This window comes from Phallusia mammillata, chromosome 8, assembly GCF_965637545.1.
Source record: "Phallusia mammillata chromosome 8, kaPhaMamm4.hap1.1, whole genome shotgun sequence".
Classification (NCBI taxonomy): domain Eukaryota; kingdom Metazoa; phylum Chordata; class Ascidiacea; order Phlebobranchia; family Ascidiidae; genus Phallusia; species Phallusia mammillata.
In genome coordinates this window covers 7,130,246-7,148,971 of record NC_137259.1, presented here as the reverse complement: position 1 = coordinate 7,148,971, position 18,726 = coordinate 7,130,246, and the positions used below count along the sequence as shown (strand labels likewise).

Below are 18,726 nucleotides of genomic sequence, written 5' to 3'. Positions count from 1 at the left end.
ACCATACAGGAATATTAACAGATGTGATCAGCGCCAAACCTCAAGTTTTTGACGGAATCCAATATATCACTTTGTTTCTTCTTCATCATCTTCCTAAACGGATGCGCTCTTATTTGTTCCCCTGTGCCCTTTTTATTCTCTTCGTCCCTCTCCTCCGCTTCCACGATAATGGAAGCAAACTTCTGAGTCCTGTCAGTTTGCTCCTCCAGACGTTCGAGAACTTTCTTTCCAAAGAGATTAACAAGGTCGTTCACCTCATCCGACGTTCTGTTTTTTAATAGAAGATGGTGTATACTCAACAAAGGGGTCTTATTAGTGGAGGTCACCGCATAGGCTAGAGCAGTGGTTCCAAACGGGGAGGAATTGCTCCGAAGGAGTGTTTAAACTTGAAAAGAGGAATTTTCTTTAATTTTTACATTTGTTAATATACACATACACTGAAGCTCCGCGAATTTAACCTGTGAAGTTGATAAAACAATTAATCATTTTAAAATGATCTTTGTATGGTTACGTAGTAGGCCTACTATACGTAGTATATTATATAGGAGTGATTTTTTTAATGGTGAGAGAGGAATTCGTCAAAAACGATTGGGAACCACTGAGATAGAGTAAGGTAACAATATGTCACTACTGTTTGTTTGGAGTCACATGCTTAAAAGTGATTCCTCACAAAATCTGTTTGATTCCATCACTGGGCATAATACAAAAGGTAAGATTGAAATTGAAATAAAAATTCGAACTTACCGAATAGATGAAGATTTATCCTTTATACTTTTAATCATTCTCTTCAAATCATTATTCCATGCTTCACACTACGAAAATAAATATTTTCAAATTGCAACAAACACCAAAAACAAAATCCAAATGTATACCTCTTCAGTGAGGGAATAAAATTTTGTCATGGTTTTAGCCGACCCGATAGTTTTTCTTGCTCTTCCAGAAGTTTGTGTTATGTCCCTTTCGATCTCTTCAATCTCTGTTTTAGTCTTAGCAAATCGTGGATTATCCTTTTTGAGACGTTCTTTCGAAGAAGAAATAAATTCATCCCAATCCTGTTTTGAGTTCTGAAAAGTAGATCCGCATGATATATTTTAAGAACCTTAAAACAACAACCAGTGTGTATGTCTGTTAAAAAGCGAAAAATCGACCTATATCATGTGCTAAATACACCACCTAATTTTTTTGCTAAAACTTGTGGAAGCACCCGAATTTTGAAAACATATTTTTCACCTAGTTTTGTAGGACATTACTTCTGGAAACTTGTATTACAAAAAGCTTGTTTGTAATGTCAATATGTTTTTGCAACCATTGTGAAATAAATATTACTCACTTAACTAGTTATTGTTTTGCAATGCAAATCAAGTATACTCAATGGATTATATATGTACGCTACAATACTTACGTTGATATCGTGGAGCAATTGTTCGGCTTCTTCATGTAGCATCACAGCTCTGCTTTTCACTTTACATGAGGAGAGATGATTGTCGAGCTCTTCAAGACGACGCACGAAGTTTTGAATTGCTCTTCGGTGCTGTTAGAAGAGAAACGTTCTTATTTCGAATTTGCTACTTTTTGCACTTCACATACTATGGAAATATATAATAACTACCAAAAATATATTGTTATGGTCCTTGACTAAAAGCTTTCGTTTCTCGTGATAAACGTATAATGTGAAATTTAATGTAACAATGGGGCAATGTTCTGTTCTTATAAATCAGGGGTTCCCAACCTTTTGACGATCCCGTACCACCTGGACGCTCTGCACTGCCACGCGTACCACCATAGAGCACTAATGTGCTCTATGGTACCACTTCTTGCAGAACAACTAATTTGTTTGAATCATATTTCATTCAACGCTATCTTAAGCACCAAATCAGTAGATATATCTATCAAGAGCAATCATTTGACATAATTAACGCCCACTGTGCCGCAGCGTTGTTCGGCTTTTCATAGCAAGTAGCAACTATGCTTTTTGTTGAGAATTGACATGACCTGTATTTTGAAGATCGTAATGATACGAAACAACAGGAATAGTTACGTAACAATGACAATAGGCCTGGGGACTGTTTTTTTGTAAACAAAACCAGACAAACAAAATATAAAGTTGCAAATTGAGGTTTTTGTGAACAAAACGGAAGCTACTCGCGTACCACCTGAAAACCCTTCGCGTACCACTAGTGGTACGCGTACCACAGGTTGGGAACCCCTGTTATAAATGAATTGCATCCTAAATTAGCTTTTCTATATTCAAATTTGCACACTTGGCTTCACTTGATTGAGTGGAGACCGTTTGTTAACCGGCTAGCACTTCCTACCGTTTTATATCCTTGAGTAAACCAGGCACTGATCTGCTGCGCTTCCAACATATCCTGGTAGTTGTGCCAGAGTTGTTTCCAGTGCGAGTAGAAAACCGACACCTCCATCGTGATATCATCCAACGTTTTTTGCCCCTGACTTAACTGAGGCTTCAAGAAAATGATTGAAGCACACGTTTAAAATATTCTGTATCTACAAATTGTTGTAAACAAAAAAATATAACAAACTTCCAATACTTTTAATTCAAACTTTAAAATAGAATCACAAAGCTCATTGCTTGGTGGACGAAGACTATAATGAACCTTATGTCTATTGTCACTTCTTTTTTCGAGATATATTTCTATCCGTATTTTATTAAAATAAAATCTCTTAAGGACGAATGGCTTAATGTTTTTTCAATATTTTTTAAATCGATAAATTAATAAAAAAATCATAGATTTATGTGATTATTTTTGCATAAACTTACTTGGCCTAACTCATATCTGTTTATGATTTGGTGAACTTCGTAATTGCGTGACGTCACTGCATTCATGAGCTCATCGACTTGTGACTTGAGCCGACTGTGGCTGCGCAATAAAACCATGACGAAGCTTTCCTTCTTGGGACTGCTCGGCATATCTGCCACGTCACGCAAAGAATCTTTACTCATCAATTCTTTCTCAGATTCTTGAATGGCCTCACGAAGCTGCAAAGTCATAACATACTATCGGTAAAGGGCACTTTCGGTCTACCTATGAAACAAATCATTAGAATAAAATAAACTTAGAATAAAGGATACAAAGCTTGTTATTTATCTACATTTATTAATTTCATAATAATTCTCTTTTATTGATCAAATGACCTACTGTAAATTTTTGAATTGTTTGTCAACTAGCCCAGTGGTCGGCTACCGCCGGTCCGCGATGAGTTTGTTACCGGTACATATAATTTTTCAGGTTAAAAGCTTTAAAACATTTTGCCCATGTATCCCGGGAATGATAAACTAATTTATGCGTTTTTAATGCTAAATATTTGTAGTTTTTTGAAGGCCGGTCCGCGATAAAAATTTCAGTTTTAAAAACGGTCCGCAGTAGAAAAAAGGTTGCCGACCCCTGAACTAGCCTGATAAACAAAACATTAATACTGTATGGAAGTTTTTTTGTCCAATTGTCTTTTATGATTGCGTTTACAGGTTCGCATTAAAAATTCAACCAATTTAAATCTTATTCATGTTCACTAAGATGAACATACATTCATAACTGGGATCAGCCCTGAAGAGTGAAAACAGACCAGCGATAGCCTGTGTAGCTCAATAGGTGGAGCCCTGGAAAGGCTCCCGCCGTGAGTTCGAATCCCACCGCAGGCTAGGTTGTCTATCTAATGCTATGCGACATAGGAATGCTTTGGAGACCTGCTTGACTCGGCATAGCGCCTTTGATAAGCTTGGCGTACTTTAACTGATTCATAATCGTTGCTCTATCATGTAAAAATGCATTTTTTTACCTGTACAATCATTTCGTGGCAACACCCTGCTGCGGTGAGAGCTGTTTTATAATGTTTCATTCTGGTGTTAAGCATTTGATATCTAGTGAGAAGAGCCGTGATCCTTCTTCTGATCGGATCTTGCTCTTCCATATCTTCTTCTCCAAATCCTTTCTCAGGAGATTTATCAATGCAAGTGAATTGTGAAATTCGCAGACCAATCATCTCACAATGCTGCAAAGTAAAAAATGAACTTAATTAATAATAAATTGATAAAACACTAAAATTAAATTAAAAACACTACCGAGTCTCCATCATACGAAAATGTAGTAAGTTACTTAATTACTTCTCCCTAAAAGTGCCCAGGATTTTTTGGTAATTAGTTATAAATAACAACATTATTAAAAAAATCCATAATATGTAGCAAATACTTTTTTCCCTATAAGCGCTCAAAATGTTTTTGAATAAGTTAATAAAGTTATATAGTACTAAAAAAATTACACATTGTTTTAACTTTACCGCCACAGTTTTCTCTATTTCTCCGTGAATGGATTGAAGCAGAGTTTGTCTATCTTTGAGAGATTCCAACAACTCCTGATTTGACTCCACGTCTTCTCCGAGCAAAACCATTTCGTTTATGAAAACCGATTGCTCGAGATTTTCCAGCGAAGCCATTAGCTAAAAAAATAATCCACATGTATTTTAAAATGGGTAAAATTTTAAAGTGTTGGGCAGAATTTTGAAGTTTGAAACGTCTATATATGTGTCCACTGTCCTATACAATTGAGTAAAGAAATAAAATCAAATACGACAAAAGATCTTACTTAAATTGCGACAGTATGGGGAAATGCTACAGATGCACAAATGTAAAGAAATGTGATGTTGCTTTCAAGCCACAGTTATCAAATTTGGGGAGGTTTAATTCTTTTTTCAGTTATTTAATAAGTTGACTCCAAAAAAGTCATTTTTGGTGTTTAAAAGATAATAGAATTGTCTTGACATTACGTTTGGACACAAACTTGAAGTGTGTTTTGGTAACACTTTAAATTTTGCCTCGTCTCGTCTCTAGCAAGTTTAACCATCTCATAAGCGGCATAAGCAAGTATAACCATTACTTTTTTCCAATTGTTTAATAAGTTGACTTAAAAAAATTGGTGTTTAAAAGCTAATAGAGTTGTATTGGCATTACGTTTAGACACATATTTAAATTGTATTTTGGTAAAAGTTTTAAAGTTTTACCTCGTCTCGTCTCTAGCACAAAAACTCGGTAACTTGATTAATTTGCAAACAAATAAAACAGAATGGAAACAAGCACTTACTCTGTTGATTGTCTTTTCAGTTTGCTTCCACTGGACATCAGTTTCGATACTCACTCCAGATTTATACCTCCATGACAACCACACGTCCATCAGCTCGCTTTTCTTCCGATGAACGTTGCGCAGTGTTTCGGAAACTTTTTCCACTGCACCCGTTATATCAAACGAGTCGCCTGAAAGGGAAACACTGCTGTTTCATAAGAGCTAAATACATACCACCTGTTCAAGGTTTAAGCCCATAAATGCTAAACTACTGAAGAAAGATTTACTTTTCTGGTATATCGGTTAATCCAGGTCTTCGCCTGATATGGACATTTTTGGGTCAAAACGGGTGCGGACTAAGCTAGGTTTTCTGTATTTGATATTATACTAAATATGTAAAAATATAATGAATAAGTTGTTACCTGAGATACCTTCCTTTAGCTGGGCATTTGTTGAATATCCTTGGTCGTTCAGAGCTGAGCATGAATCCTGGACAGATTTCACTAAGTTTTCGCATTCTTTCAAAACCTGTGGCGCAACGTCCACGATTTTACATTGCTTCCTTTCCCAAACTTTTCCCCGGACCACCTCCATTTCTTCGTACGCCTAAACGGTAAAATAGTGTTTCCAAAATGCGTTTCCCAAGACAAAAAAATCCGATTTCGGGTTAGTGGTTCAATGGTCCATAAATTAGGTCTAACATCTTTTGTGGGGTGATAAATTATTAATTTCTTATCAGTTTATGTGAAAAGATTTATGGCTGTTGTTTGTAAATTGCAAAAATGATCTGACGCTTTAAAATTGACTTCTGATCGGGTATATAAAACCAACATAAACAGTTACTTCGCTCGACGATGTCAAAAGGCCAATAGGCCAATAGCTCAAATAGTTTAAAACGTTTAAATGTTTTATATCAAAAAATACGAATGTTTAAATTCGATAATTGCGTATTGTACTACAAAATGATTACTAAATATAAAAAACAATTAGCCACTAAACTTTTTGGAAGTATAAATGTTTTACAGCCGTTTTCGAATTAATTTAAAGACCTTTACCTTGTCAGCTGAATTTAGGAATTCCACAAAATTGTTAGCGAGCTTAATTCGCTGTGAAACTTTGCAATTCAAACTTGACCAGGTCTCCTTAATTTCGTTTGCCCGATCACGAACCTCGGCCGGTTTGCTCACTCCAACATCAAGCAATTCGTTCGCTGTTTTTACGAGGGTTTCTAGATCCTCAGATTTGCCCTGAACATAATATCAAAATAAATCATTGCAGTTGCACAGTAATTTATATGTAAATAGCTTGGTTTCCATTTATTATCTAACCAAATGTAATAAACAGTACTATAAGATAAGTTGTTACGACTTATAACGGGAGATTAAACAATAACAACATTTCTTTCGGTTTCAATAATGGCTGTCGCATTTAGGCACAGCAAGGGGGGATTAGATTGTACAAGTACCTTGGCTGAAGCTTACAAAGGGACCATTTCTGCACATATGTATGCACACATAACTGCCGTTGATAGAGCGAAAACACTCAATAGGGCAATAGGGCGACTCGCCCCCCTCTAGTGGTGGGGGCCAAATGCCTATACCTCAGTCCCTAATCGTCCACTGCACAACATTTACAGTTTTTATCAACATCAGCCGAAAATAACTGGAAAATACTTGACAATTGTATGTAAGTTTGAAACTATGCAAGCATTTCTGTATATATTTTTTAACAGTGCCTTGCACTGACATAAAGAAAAGCTAATGCCAGATAGTTGTAAAATAATTTTACATGTAGATTACCTGTACGTCTTGGGCAAGGAGTTTATGCCACACAAGGAACTGTGAGGCAGTTTGAACATTATTTCCCATTACTCCATTGGTGGAGAGCATTCCTTCCGCAACTTCGCATGTCCAGTTCTTTAACTATATAAAAACACCAAAGAGTGTAAATAGTCTTCATAACGTTTCAAAACCATTTTGTGCAAGTTTAAGCCAGACAGGTTCATTCATAAAACCAAACTTACTTGGTCACAATTCTGAAAGAAGATTTTCATCATTTCTTCGATTCGGTTTGCGTCATTTCTATGACGGTTGATGATTCCGAGGAGATCATCACGTGACCTTAATATCCTATCCCTGGCGTGAAGCAAGCCTTCCACACCTTCCATTCCGTCATCATCTCTTTAAGCATAAACAAAACTTTTATTCCATTCATTAGTATCCATGTTAGAAAAACCATTTGGTATCTCATTCGGTAAGGGTTTGCAATAATCAATATTGTGGTTCAAGCTCTTGCACATTTTATGCGGCTCGCAAATACCTTTAGAATGCAATTTTATAACGGCAGTGTATAAATGGATTGCAATAGTCACAACTCTTTACAAGCAACGGTTTACTTTTTTCGTCAGAATTAGAAACAAACAGAATACACCAAAATAGGCGTTTAACTTACAGCAAAAAAATAAACTGCTTAAATTTTTCAAAGTATGAGAAAAAGATTTTGGTCTCAACCGATTTTAAAATTACCTGAAGTTACCTTATACATATCCTTAAAGTGGCCCTCGATGCCATTAATCTTAAACCACCCTGAATTTATACATTGTTTATAACAGTGTACCTGGGACTGATGATATAATCTGCCTTTTGCAAAGCAGGTTCGCATGCAGCCACAATACTCGATGTAAATCTCTTGTACTGTTCATCCGCTTCGTCACGCTGAAGTGAGAATTTGCCTAGCATCAACTTTTTCTTGATTTCTTCCAAAGAATATTCAGCCTGAATGCATTTCCAACAATTCAGTACAATTTATTGGTCTAGTACGTTTGAGTCCAAACGAGCATAACAGGCGTTTTTTAATCTGGATTTTTTGTATAGACGTTTCGCAGGACAAAAAAATCAGGTAGCCCTTATCCAGGTAAAGATATTGTACCAAATAAGTTTATACCCGCATACAGTGTGTACTATTTCGACCTATAAGTTCTCACCAGTGCAGCTAGCTAGATAATCCGTATTGGTTAGTGTAGCTATTAGGAGCCAGTTCACCTGTGGTTTAAACCCAGTTGTGGCATCGAACAGAATAGGTCAGGCATGGCATTTAGCCTGTTACTTCCAACAAACTGGAGTTGTGTTGAATGACTACACTTTAGCCAATACGGCCTGTCTCCAGCTGCACTGATGCGACATTATAGGTCGAAACAGTGTTCACTGTCTACAGCTTATCATTTATTGATTTTAAGCTTTTACAAGTTTATACCTCTGCAGTAAGCTTGTAAAAAGCCACAACCGATGTGAGTTCGTCTCTGCGGTAGTCTAGTGTTTCCATGAAACTTTCTCCAAGCTCATCAAGTAGCGTAGATTTGGACGAAACGAGGTCCGCTCCGAACGCCTTTAATTCTTCTTTCCCGTGACCCACTAACTTCTTTGCTTCCTCTAATTTATCCTATTGAAAATAAATAAAGTTGTACTCAGAAGTTTTTGTGGCTCAAAAAACAGAAGAAAAACAAGCTTTTTTCCGGAATAATCCAGTTTCAAACTAGCTTTGACCGGCTCAGCCTCCTACCGAACCTCCAAGCCGGTTTAAAACTAAGGCTAAACCGTGAAAACAACAACAATAATTTAGAAGATGAAAAAGCTATGACCAATGTTACTACAAAAGATCATTTAAAGGCACATTTTCTGCAAGAGTCGTACCTGCGCTCTTTCTTTAACTTGTTCGAGGTGACATAGAATGGCTTCTGTACGAGCTTTCCCGCTGCCAAGTTCCGAATCTTCCAAGGCAACTTCCCTTGTGTGGTCGAACCAATCAACAATCTAATAGCAAAAGGTTCAGAGTCGTGGTTTTAAGATTTGTCCAAAGTAAAACTATACGTATTTACCACAAGAGAACAGACCACTGTTCGCATTAGTAGCACTGTAATTTGGTAGGTAAGTACAATAAATATTCTTCACGTCAAAATTTAGTGTAAGTATAAACATAAAAAACAGTCATATGAAATTGGGGGCTTATACAGTGGTGGGATTCAACTGTTTTGTCAGCCGATTCTATCACAAAAGTCATATTTTTTAGCCGGATCTCAAAAATCAGTGCATCAGATAAGATGCAAAAATCCATTGAAAGTAACCAGTAATGCTAACCGATCCGCTGATCTCACAAAATTTCGTGAGGCGGTTGTATAGAACCGGTGCGAATCGGCTAAATCCCACCACTGGGCTTATATTATTTTGGTAAAACGTGGTACACAAACGGACATTAAAGTAAAAATATAAAGTAACGCCCAACTTAAACATATTTTAGACTTCCCTAAATTCATTTTGTCTTGTTTTAACTTAGAGGTTAATTACACTAGCTCTACCCGAAATGGCCTGCATGCAGAAGTATGTGTAAAAGTCTGCCGCGATATCAATAACTTCGAGGCTAAAATCTGGACAAGCAAATGCCTATTTGCGTTCAGGTAGCGTAAGATATTCAAAGCAAACCCACCTGATCAACCTCACATTCCCATTCCCTGATTTTTAGCGCGTGTTCAAGTTCAAGTATTCTCTTGTCGTATCTGTATTCGATCTGGTTTCTCCTTTCCACCAACGATTCGAGAGTACATTCAATAGCAGCACAGGCGCTTCCAAAACTCAACTGAAACAAAAGTGTGGTTAAGAATGTCTGATTTGAGGGTTGGTAATTTTTATTAAAACATGGGAAAACAAGAGCATTTTGCTGTAAAGGACCACGCTAATTTTTTGTTGTTGTTTGTTCGGTATTTAGGTCTTTTCGAATATGTAGAGCTAACGCAGAACGCAAACAAGGTTTGGACCGGATAAATTTCCAGAACCGGAACAAAACCCAAACTGTTTGGGAGAGCGTGATTTGCCAGAATTGAAATCATAAGCGAAAACGTATTTTTCGCAAAACCTGTACCGAACCGAACCGAACATATATGACAAACAATACGACTCCCTGGTCGCAAGTACTTTTCTTCGTTTTAATGATAGAAAAGTCATGAAAGGTTTTAATCAGTTCATATCCGTGGCTCATTAACAAGTTTGAGAAGGACTTTTTACCCACATTAGTAAACATGATGAAAAATTGATACACTTTCATAAACATGGTGGTAAAATTATTTGCACTTCAAACACATTTACCTTGTGTCTTTCGGGATGATTTGCTTTCAAAGCTTTAAGCATCGTCATCAAATCTCTCCCTGAATTAGTGCAGACTTTTGACGCATCGAGCATGCAGTCATGCATGTCCTGTAACGTCACAAGCAAACTTTCGGCGCTCGCGCGATCAGCAGGCAGCTCCTCCCACTTTAGGTATTGCTCCATGCATGTTAATTGATTGGAGAACTAAGGATATGTGAAAATTGCAGACGGATTTCAGTACACAGACATATGCAACTTAAATCAGCAAAACCGTTTCTTCTTGAGGTAAAATAGTTAAAGAAACAATGTTTCATAGTAATCGCGAAAAATATTGAATTGAATTTATTGTTTGAAGACAGAGCGGATAATACTTATATGGAGCTACTGAACTTTTGTCCAATCACAATACGAAATTCAGTAACAGAAACTTGACTTTCTTAGAAAACATCTAGGTTGATCTTTAGACTTCATATATTTTAACGCGGCCTGAACTATCGCAATCTAAAAACCTGGTTTAATCGAATACCAAGATTCCAAAACTATTCGTTTATACTTCTATATACTCGTAAAGTATTTCTATTTCGTGCATGCAGTAGTAATTTACAAAATTCATTTCCCACCTTCGTAGCGGCATCATAGAAATTAACAGACTTTCCAAGCAGGGTGTGTCTCCGTGCTAGCAGACCGTTCAAGTCCCGCCACAAGTCACATAGAGATTTGCTCATCGCTTTGTGCATCTTCCGCTCATTGGACGAACCTGGTTCACTGCTGTAAGTAACTGAAGACTGAGATGTGAACTTCACTGTGGAGCTGTCGTTCATCGTTTCCGATTGCTGTTCTTTTTCGAGAAGAGCTAGAACCACATCTTCCTTTTCCTGTACAGCGAACACAAAGTGCTTGTAAGGTCGTCATATTTATCAGTTTGTTAAACTAGAGTTGTAAGCCGGGATTCTAGGTCAGTGTTCGGGTTCAAAATTTCAATAAAACGAGCTTGATTCGAGACTGACTATACACACTCGGTCATTTGTGCCGCAATTTCACCGACTTTCGGGTTTGTTTTTTTATAAATCGGTTACGGGCTGGGTTTTGTGCTCGTACTTTCGGGTTTGGGCTATTCGTATGTAGCCAATTATGATAGGTTTAGGCATACACACTTCTTTGCTGGCCGTGTAGGGACTTATCCTGCATGCATTTCAGGATTTTGTTCAGATTAATTTAACCAGTACACGTTAATAATTGTGCAACGATTGAAATCAACCATATATAGAATAAAGAATTTAACAAAAGAAACCAATTGCCAAGGGAGATTTACTGTGCTAAACTATCTTTAAGCGTGTTGTGAATTTAACATTTATACAATTAAAAATATTTCTTAAACCTTCATTTTTTGCAGAAGTTCTTCGTGTTGAACTTGTAGTTTCTTGGCCTCTTTCAAGTTCCTGCCGATGTCGAAAGCGTTCGGTGTACACTGAACCAGCTTCATACGAATCCAATCCGTTGACTGTAAACACAACAAAGAAATTATAAACAAATACATCTGCCATCATGCTACTAATTCTTTATTGCAGCATTGATTTGAAGAATAGTTTGTATTGGAATTGTTGCCAACATGGAATTTTCTATAAATGCAGTTTATGAATTACAAAACACAAGGTCAAGCAACTTTAGTTGGAAGACAACTTAACAAAGGCGTCAACAGGTTTTAATCATTGCAAGTTACAGCTACGTTTTCAAAATAAATGTCACTCTATAAACACATCATGATGCAATCCGAATCCCGTTAACAGGCGCAGCCACTTACACTGATAACGTCCACGCCAATCTGGCCAGCGTTTGACTGGACACAAATATGACCAACCACATCACCCTCGTATGACCAGTCGCCACTTTCACTCACGCTTGGGTCGTTATCGAGCGAAATTGTCAATGGACACATTAATCTAATTCCCTCTTCAGCGTCCATAACAGCTGTATCTGTTTCTGTAGGCTTTCTGTCCCTGAATTCGTGACATTTAGGCTTAGGATAGTCCGTTGACTCGAATTTTACCCGTTTACAACCATCTACAGAGTCAGGAGTTTCAACGCTTTCATGGACATCGCTTTGTATTTCCATTGTCACAGCTTCTTGAAGTTCAAAGTTAGTACCACCTGCTACCCGTTTACGATTTCTGTGTACAGTTGAACGGGTTGGGCGATATTTCACATTTGCAAGTGTTGATTCGGTCAGATTAACGTTGTCGTAAAACGATTCACGCGGCTGTTGAGTTTGGTCGAGTTGATTTGGAGAATGGCTACCACGTTCAGCAAATTCTTTATCAGACATTTCACATAGACATTGTCAACATACCATTGCCTTTAAATACCTTATCTCACTTTCTTTACCTATGTTAAAGCAATATAGAAAATTAAATACATATACAGAAAAGTAGTAGTTTTTTAAAAGATGTTTGTGCGAACGAACAGACTTTGTGAGTCATGGCTTTTCAGCCTGTTAAAAACTGGAGTGCCGCAATATGGTCTTGACATCAGCTGCACTGATGAGGCCTTGTATGTCGAAACGGTGTGCACTGTCTGTAGCTTACTTATCATGCAGACTCTATGGTTTATTAGGATTTGTTTTCTCACAGCAAACTTAAACAGTAACTATCATCTCCTAAATTCTGCAATATTGCAGTTTCGTGAAAAACTTATGAAAAAAAAACATACGCGTACTTTTCTGTTACAACTTTATTTAGTCTGATTCCTTTTTATATGAGGACCATGATGCTATCGTTTCTGCTTTCAAGTTAGTTAAGCTTTCCTTCTTGTACGCTCTGCTCGTCACGTTCCAGGCTGTTACGCGGGTGTGAGGTCAAAATGTTACTTACGGAAGTTAAGGCATTATGTGGTGAAACTCCCAAGGGACACATTTGGCAAATCAACAGAGGCTTTCCATTATAACCACGTGGACAGTGATGATTGAAATGCCAAAGCGTAAATACATAACCGTTAAGACTATACCATGCTACACAAACAAGATTTAAAATTTTCCTTTTACGAATAATATTTTGGCACGTAGCTTTGGATTTAAGTTCACCTTTTTTTGTTGTAAACTTCTTAATTGTTTTTTATTTTTAACTTTTTTTAACGCGAAACATTGGACAGTAAAATACAAATTTAAAAATTAATGACAACCTAGGTTGCAAGCCTATTTTTTAATCTTTTTTAAAAGATCTGTCAAATCAATTTTTGGCTATAACTGTGCAGTTTATCAACTATATATCAGTATTACCTAATCTTCTTAAGCGCCTATTTTGCACAACATAACCCAACACACATAATCTGAAATATGTCTACATTTTAGGGCCAACAAATTCAATATTACTTTCCGAGCGGTTTAACCACGTAAAACTTGACAATCAAATCAACAAACGAAAACCAATATCAGAAAACCATACTTGGCCACACTGAATTTCTGCCTTTTGATCTCGAAACATTATACACTACAATACAAATTAAAAAACTAATGAATAACTGAGGTACAAGTGTAATGAAATCAGTAAAACATTCCGTCAGATAAAATTTTCTAAACAACTGTACTTGTTATCAACAACATTTTAGCAGTATACTTCTTAAAACGCCCTTTTTCCTCAACTTAACCAAACATACACAATCTGAAATAGATATACCTTCCAAGGCAAAGACGTTTAGTATTACTTCCCTAGCGATCTGACAACGTGCATCTTAGCAATCAAATCTATTATAAACCACACTTAACCACACTGCGTCCAGTGAAATTTATTCGTAATGGGCAGCTCTGGCGTTTGCGTAATGTAACGTTAGTGTTTTCTTGGACTGCGCGGTTGCGCTTGGTCGCCCTCATTAGGGCGTGAGCAGAGTGGAGTGGCACTTTGAAATGTCTGGAATTCGTTTCACAAATGCCTTGCTATGCTATTAACACTTGACCAGCACAGAGTGCACGTAAACTGTGGTCTGTAGCTCTTGTGTACTGATATTTAGGAAATTGGTTTGATATCTTAAATTTCCAACGGAAAAACTATTTGTCATTTATTTTAAACCGAAATGGTAGTGCTTTCTTTTGCACACGGCAGAGAGTAAAAGCCCATACTTTGCTATGAACCCATTAAATTCTTTCCGACACTTTTTGTGGAAAAATACAGACTTAGATATCTGGCCATTTTTGGAAACAAATTTGTTTTGGAACAATTTCAGGAAAAAAAAACAATTATACAAAATCTACATGACACTGATATACAAGTTTCACCTAAAATGCATGCACAATATTTCACCTCATTAACGCCTTCCACCCAACTGGGAAAATAATCTCTTCTGTGAATGTTGACATCGGAGAGCTGGTCTCCCTTTAACCGACACCACTTAGTTCTCACCGAGGTCTTGAGATGATCGAGCTCTTGCATTTTTGACTGAATCATCTGCAAAGTTTGTTGACTTCCGTCTTGCCTAAATCAGGTAACAAATTGTTTTTTACATTTGAATTTGGAACAAAAGCTAAATGTGCAGTGCTCAAGTTATTAGTCGGTGGAGAATTTTTTTAATTTTTAGTCACCACCAAACGAAAAACAAGGATGACGGAAAGAAATTCATGTTTTCACTCTAGTTGACAACAAATTTAACTTTATTTTAAGTGGACTATACATGAGATTGAGTTAACAAAGTAGCTGAACTACGAATAAGATTACAATTAAACATACAACGTGTTCATTTTATCAGGTAACTTCAATTGCAAAATTGTTCCTATTTGTATTTATTCACGATACGGTTTTAGTGCCTGTGTTTTAATCGACTTCACTTCAGCTAAAAATGGAATCATATTTTAGTTGGCCCTTTAGTGGATTTCGAATACAAAATATACCCCAAAGTTTCTTTAACACTTGAATTCCGCATGTTATTATTATTATTTTTTTAACCGCAAATCATAAAATTTAAACGTTCGAAAAACTCCCCTATAGATGTAGTTTCCGTCACTTATGTTAATAAATTTTTCTATCTGTTACAATGAACTTACGCGCGATATGAAGATCCGTCGGTCTGGTCAGAATCCATAACTTGCAAAAGATTACAACCCAACCTCATCACGTCAGCAACATCGTCAGTGAAGGCGTACTGAGCTTCACGCAGGGGCGCAAACCGAGGCTGCATATACACCAATCAAATTACTAATTTTTTAAGGTAATCGTTTTTAACATAACATAATGCAGAGAGTTAACGACGTCTGTGATAATTTTATTAAAAGAACTGAAAAAAATGTTCATTTTCTTATAATCAAACAACATGGAATCAGAAATGCTGTTAATGTGCTTTATGTGCGTGTATTAAGTTTGGTCAGCTTAGCTCATCTAATAAAGATACCTCCTAAATTTTTCTTCCTAAAAATTAAGTTTCAGGTAAATCGACGGCTGTTTGTGGGAAAGACAACATGGCGCAAGACATCACACTATTAATGTCTATGACACTTGATGTGACACTATGATACTTTCACACTGTTTCTGTTAAAATATGTTTGCTATATTCCTTTTTCAACGTACTTGTTTTGTGATTTGGTCTTGGGGAACTTGAGCAGACGTGGGATAAGCATCATCTAAATCTACTTCCAACTGGGATCCACGTTTAAACAACTAAAATACAACCAGTAAGTATCAAACGGTCTGCTGTGCAAACAGTTATACCGGTTTCTGTTGTCACCTGTTCTACATTCTCGTGAAAGAGGCGAGCAACCGAAAGTCGACTTCGTCTTTCATGCCATGCCAGGTTGAAAGCCTCCCAAGCGTCCTCTAGTGTCGGAAGAAGTTTCCCCTTTGACGATATCAACTGTCCACTGCAAGAACAATTATGCAGTTTCGACAAATTTATGCGGCTGTGAACTTGTGTATTAAAATATATGCAATGAAAGCCGTAATATAATTAGAACTCTTTGCGAGTCTAAAACTAATCTGAAAGGATTTAGTGAGCTAAAAGGGGGCAGAAGCCATACATATTACATGGCCATTACCAATACATGTCATTTTTTTGTACACTGATTGCGTGCAAATAATGCATAAAAGCAGGCAACAACAGTATAGAGAAATATATGGTAACGTCGTAAACAGTTCACGCAGATCGCCAAATGTTTGCCGTTATTAGCAAAAAAGTTGTACACACTTAATCTAGAAATATGGGTTGTTTATCTCGTAAAACATCTAAATGTTTACAATGTTAAGAAACGAAATATGAAAACGCTGCAATGGCAAATGTCTATAAAATAAATGAACTGCATGCAATTTCTTTTTACCTGCTTTTCGACCGTTTTAATTTGGGTGACGCAGGGGCGCCGAATGGTGGTGACAACTCGAGGTAGCGTCGCAGAACAGACATCGCTGAAAGATGTTTGTTGCCATTGTCGTATGCCAACTTGGCGCTTGCCTAATAATCAATGTAGAGTCCAATATCAATTGAAGATACTTCTCAAGTAAGCACACGACATGTGTCTTTTCTAATTACAAGTATAGTTCAGAGTTGTAAGCGGGGCCAAAATTGGGGCCAAAACCCGGCCAAAACTAGCCAAAAACCCAGCCCGAAACAGCGTTTTTTTACTCACAACTCTGGTATAGCCACTAATGCTAGTAAATGTATAAATTTCTAACGGTAAATGTACAGGGTCGTTAAACGTGATATGCTATATTAACCAATAACCAACGTTTAAAAATATCCCGTACAACTATCATCGTAACAATACTGCTGAATCAGGAGCTGCTGATTCGAGTTTAGTTCAACCCACACGTATTGTGCCACAAAATTATAGTAACGATCAACCTACTTTTATATTAGCGTGCTGGCTGATCAGAAACTCCACTTCTTTGGCTGATTTGCCAAGTGCCCTGTGTGTTTGTTGTATCGTGTTTCTAACGTCACAAAGCCACTCCACAGCCTGCGAAACCAACCGATCACAGTCACAATCACAATCTACAAATTTCATATAATGCATAATAAAAAATTACTTACTTGTCTCACGTCTCTTTGTGCAGTTTGCAGTTGTAACACGTGCTCAAGGCGTACTTTGCTCGACTCTGTAAAATCCTCACAACGCCTCACACGGTCCTGGATGTTGGCCACGGTGTGGCGCACTTGCACCACGTACTTATTGATACTGTAACAAAACAGGATACAGATAAGCAAGTTAATTTGCTGCTTTACACAAAGACAACATAAACCGTTGGCACTGGTTTGATTTGACCACATGAGCAAATAGAGAAAATTGAGTACATTTGTTTACGAGTTGTATGTTTATGCCAGTTTGTAACCGAAATACCAATGAAAAAATATAAATCAATGAAAGCAGTATAGGGTGGAAGATATGTTTGTCCATTAAGGTTATTAAGACGTCTCGAAAATCTTTAAAAAACTTGTTAGGGTTTAAGTTTAAAACTAACCAATAGGTTGACATAGAAGATAAAATTAGACAATTTAGTTACTTTAAGATCATTAGCCAGTTTGCTATGAAACATTTATTCAAACAAACCCGCAATCATGCTGTAGCTCCTGGGAGTGTTTCGCCAGTTTATGAAGAAACGAAGTGGCGGTTTTGACAACAGTTTCGTGAAGTTGACGAATTTTCTTCAAAAAAAGAAGAGAAATAGCTACTAAATTAGCAAAGATGAACACAAATACTATAAGACCAGTAATCACGGCACACTCATACATAAATCACAGTACACCAGGCCCATTAAAGACGTCATACCGAATCAGCCGGTAACCAAGCATTCCCATTTGACAAGTCGTAGGCAAAAAAATTAGCCTGTAGTGGGATTTGAATCCAAGACAGGAGTCTTTACGGGACTCGCGCTCTAGCAGCTGGCTACGCAGGCTCAGCGGTAAACCGTCTGTCCTAAATTAGGTGACTTTCTAATGTTTTCCAGCACTGGAATTACACACAAGCAAGCACATGGGAAAATGATGAATGTTATATTTAACCTACTCCGTGTTGATGGTGCAGATCGTCAAGTTTGCTTTGTACAGCTTCAAGTGGGTCTAAAAGACTTGCCTCCACTTTACATATCTCCAAGTGTTTGTCAAGTTCCGCTGAAATCTAAACACAAAGTACTGGATGTAAAACCGACAGAACTTAAAGTAGTTCGTTTAGACATAATGTTTCACTTATGTGGGTAAAAGTAACCTTGAAGAATGTTGTTTTAAATGAGTTTTAGATAAATATTTCTTAAGTAGTGTATTGGTATTCGTTTTTTTACTTTTTGCATTAATTGTTTGCACTGTTTAGTTACTTGTTCTGAGGACTTGTGATAGATATAGGATGTATGTAGAATTTCCCCTCGTTTTCGCAGTCGATCTTGGAAACCTATGCACTGGGCTTCAACTGCCCGCATATTGCGATGCAAATCCACAACCCACTAAACGTAAAAGAAATTCATTAAGAATTATTTTTACAAAACAGTCGGTCTTAACCGGTGGGTAATTACCCAAAAAATGACATTTTTCACAATTTTAGTTTTTTTTAAATATAG

The 18,726-nt window shown here is 37.1% G+C and overlaps 1 protein-coding gene across 1 annotated transcript in view; it reads right to left on the bottom strand.

Annotated features, from left to right (window-relative positions):
• LOC145204695 (uncharacterized) overlaps positions 1 to 18,726 on the bottom strand; it is a 37,468-nt gene that overhangs the window by 8,079 nt on the left and 10,663 nt on the right. The window contains exons 15-44 of the mRNA XM_080077288.1: positions 18,487 to 18,612; positions 18,183 to 18,293; positions 17,727 to 17,821; positions 17,210 to 17,354; positions 17,025 to 17,135; positions 16,500 to 16,630; positions 15,914 to 16,046; positions 15,757 to 15,846; positions 15,237 to 15,364; positions 14,500 to 14,671; positions 11,589 to 11,711; positions 10,831 to 11,085; positions 10,211 to 10,414; positions 9,555 to 9,704; positions 8,765 to 8,884; positions 8,328 to 8,513; positions 7,692 to 7,849; positions 7,099 to 7,255; positions 6,875 to 6,997; positions 6,131 to 6,322; positions 5,498 to 5,681; positions 5,097 to 5,266; positions 4,297 to 4,455; positions 3,799 to 4,011; positions 2,783 to 3,001; positions 2,316 to 2,465; positions 1,403 to 1,531; positions 873 to 1,064; positions 745 to 812; positions 40 to 267 (exon numbers count right to left, since the gene is read on the bottom strand). Coding sequence (XP_079933414.1) covers positions 40 to 267; positions 745 to 812; positions 873 to 1,064; positions 1,403 to 1,531; positions 2,316 to 2,465; positions 2,783 to 3,001; positions 3,799 to 4,011; positions 4,297 to 4,455; positions 5,097 to 5,266; positions 5,498 to 5,681; positions 6,131 to 6,322; positions 6,875 to 6,997; positions 7,099 to 7,255; positions 7,692 to 7,849; positions 8,328 to 8,513; positions 8,765 to 8,884; positions 9,555 to 9,704; positions 10,211 to 10,414; positions 10,831 to 11,085; positions 11,589 to 11,711; positions 14,500 to 14,671; positions 15,237 to 15,364; positions 15,757 to 15,846; positions 15,914 to 16,046; positions 16,500 to 16,630; positions 17,025 to 17,135; positions 17,210 to 17,354; positions 17,727 to 17,821; positions 18,183 to 18,293; positions 18,487 to 18,612 — 4,622 coding nt within the window. The remainder of the gene's footprint in view (positions 1 to 39; positions 268 to 744; positions 813 to 872; positions 1,065 to 1,402; positions 1,532 to 2,315; positions 2,466 to 2,782; positions 3,002 to 3,798; positions 4,012 to 4,296; positions 4,456 to 5,096; positions 5,267 to 5,497; positions 5,682 to 6,130; positions 6,323 to 6,874; positions 6,998 to 7,098; positions 7,256 to 7,691; positions 7,850 to 8,327; positions 8,514 to 8,764; positions 8,885 to 9,554; positions 9,705 to 10,210; positions 10,415 to 10,830; positions 11,086 to 11,588; positions 11,712 to 14,499; positions 14,672 to 15,236; positions 15,365 to 15,756; positions 15,847 to 15,913; positions 16,047 to 16,499; positions 16,631 to 17,024; positions 17,136 to 17,209; positions 17,355 to 17,726; positions 17,822 to 18,182; positions 18,294 to 18,486; positions 18,613 to 18,726) is intronic.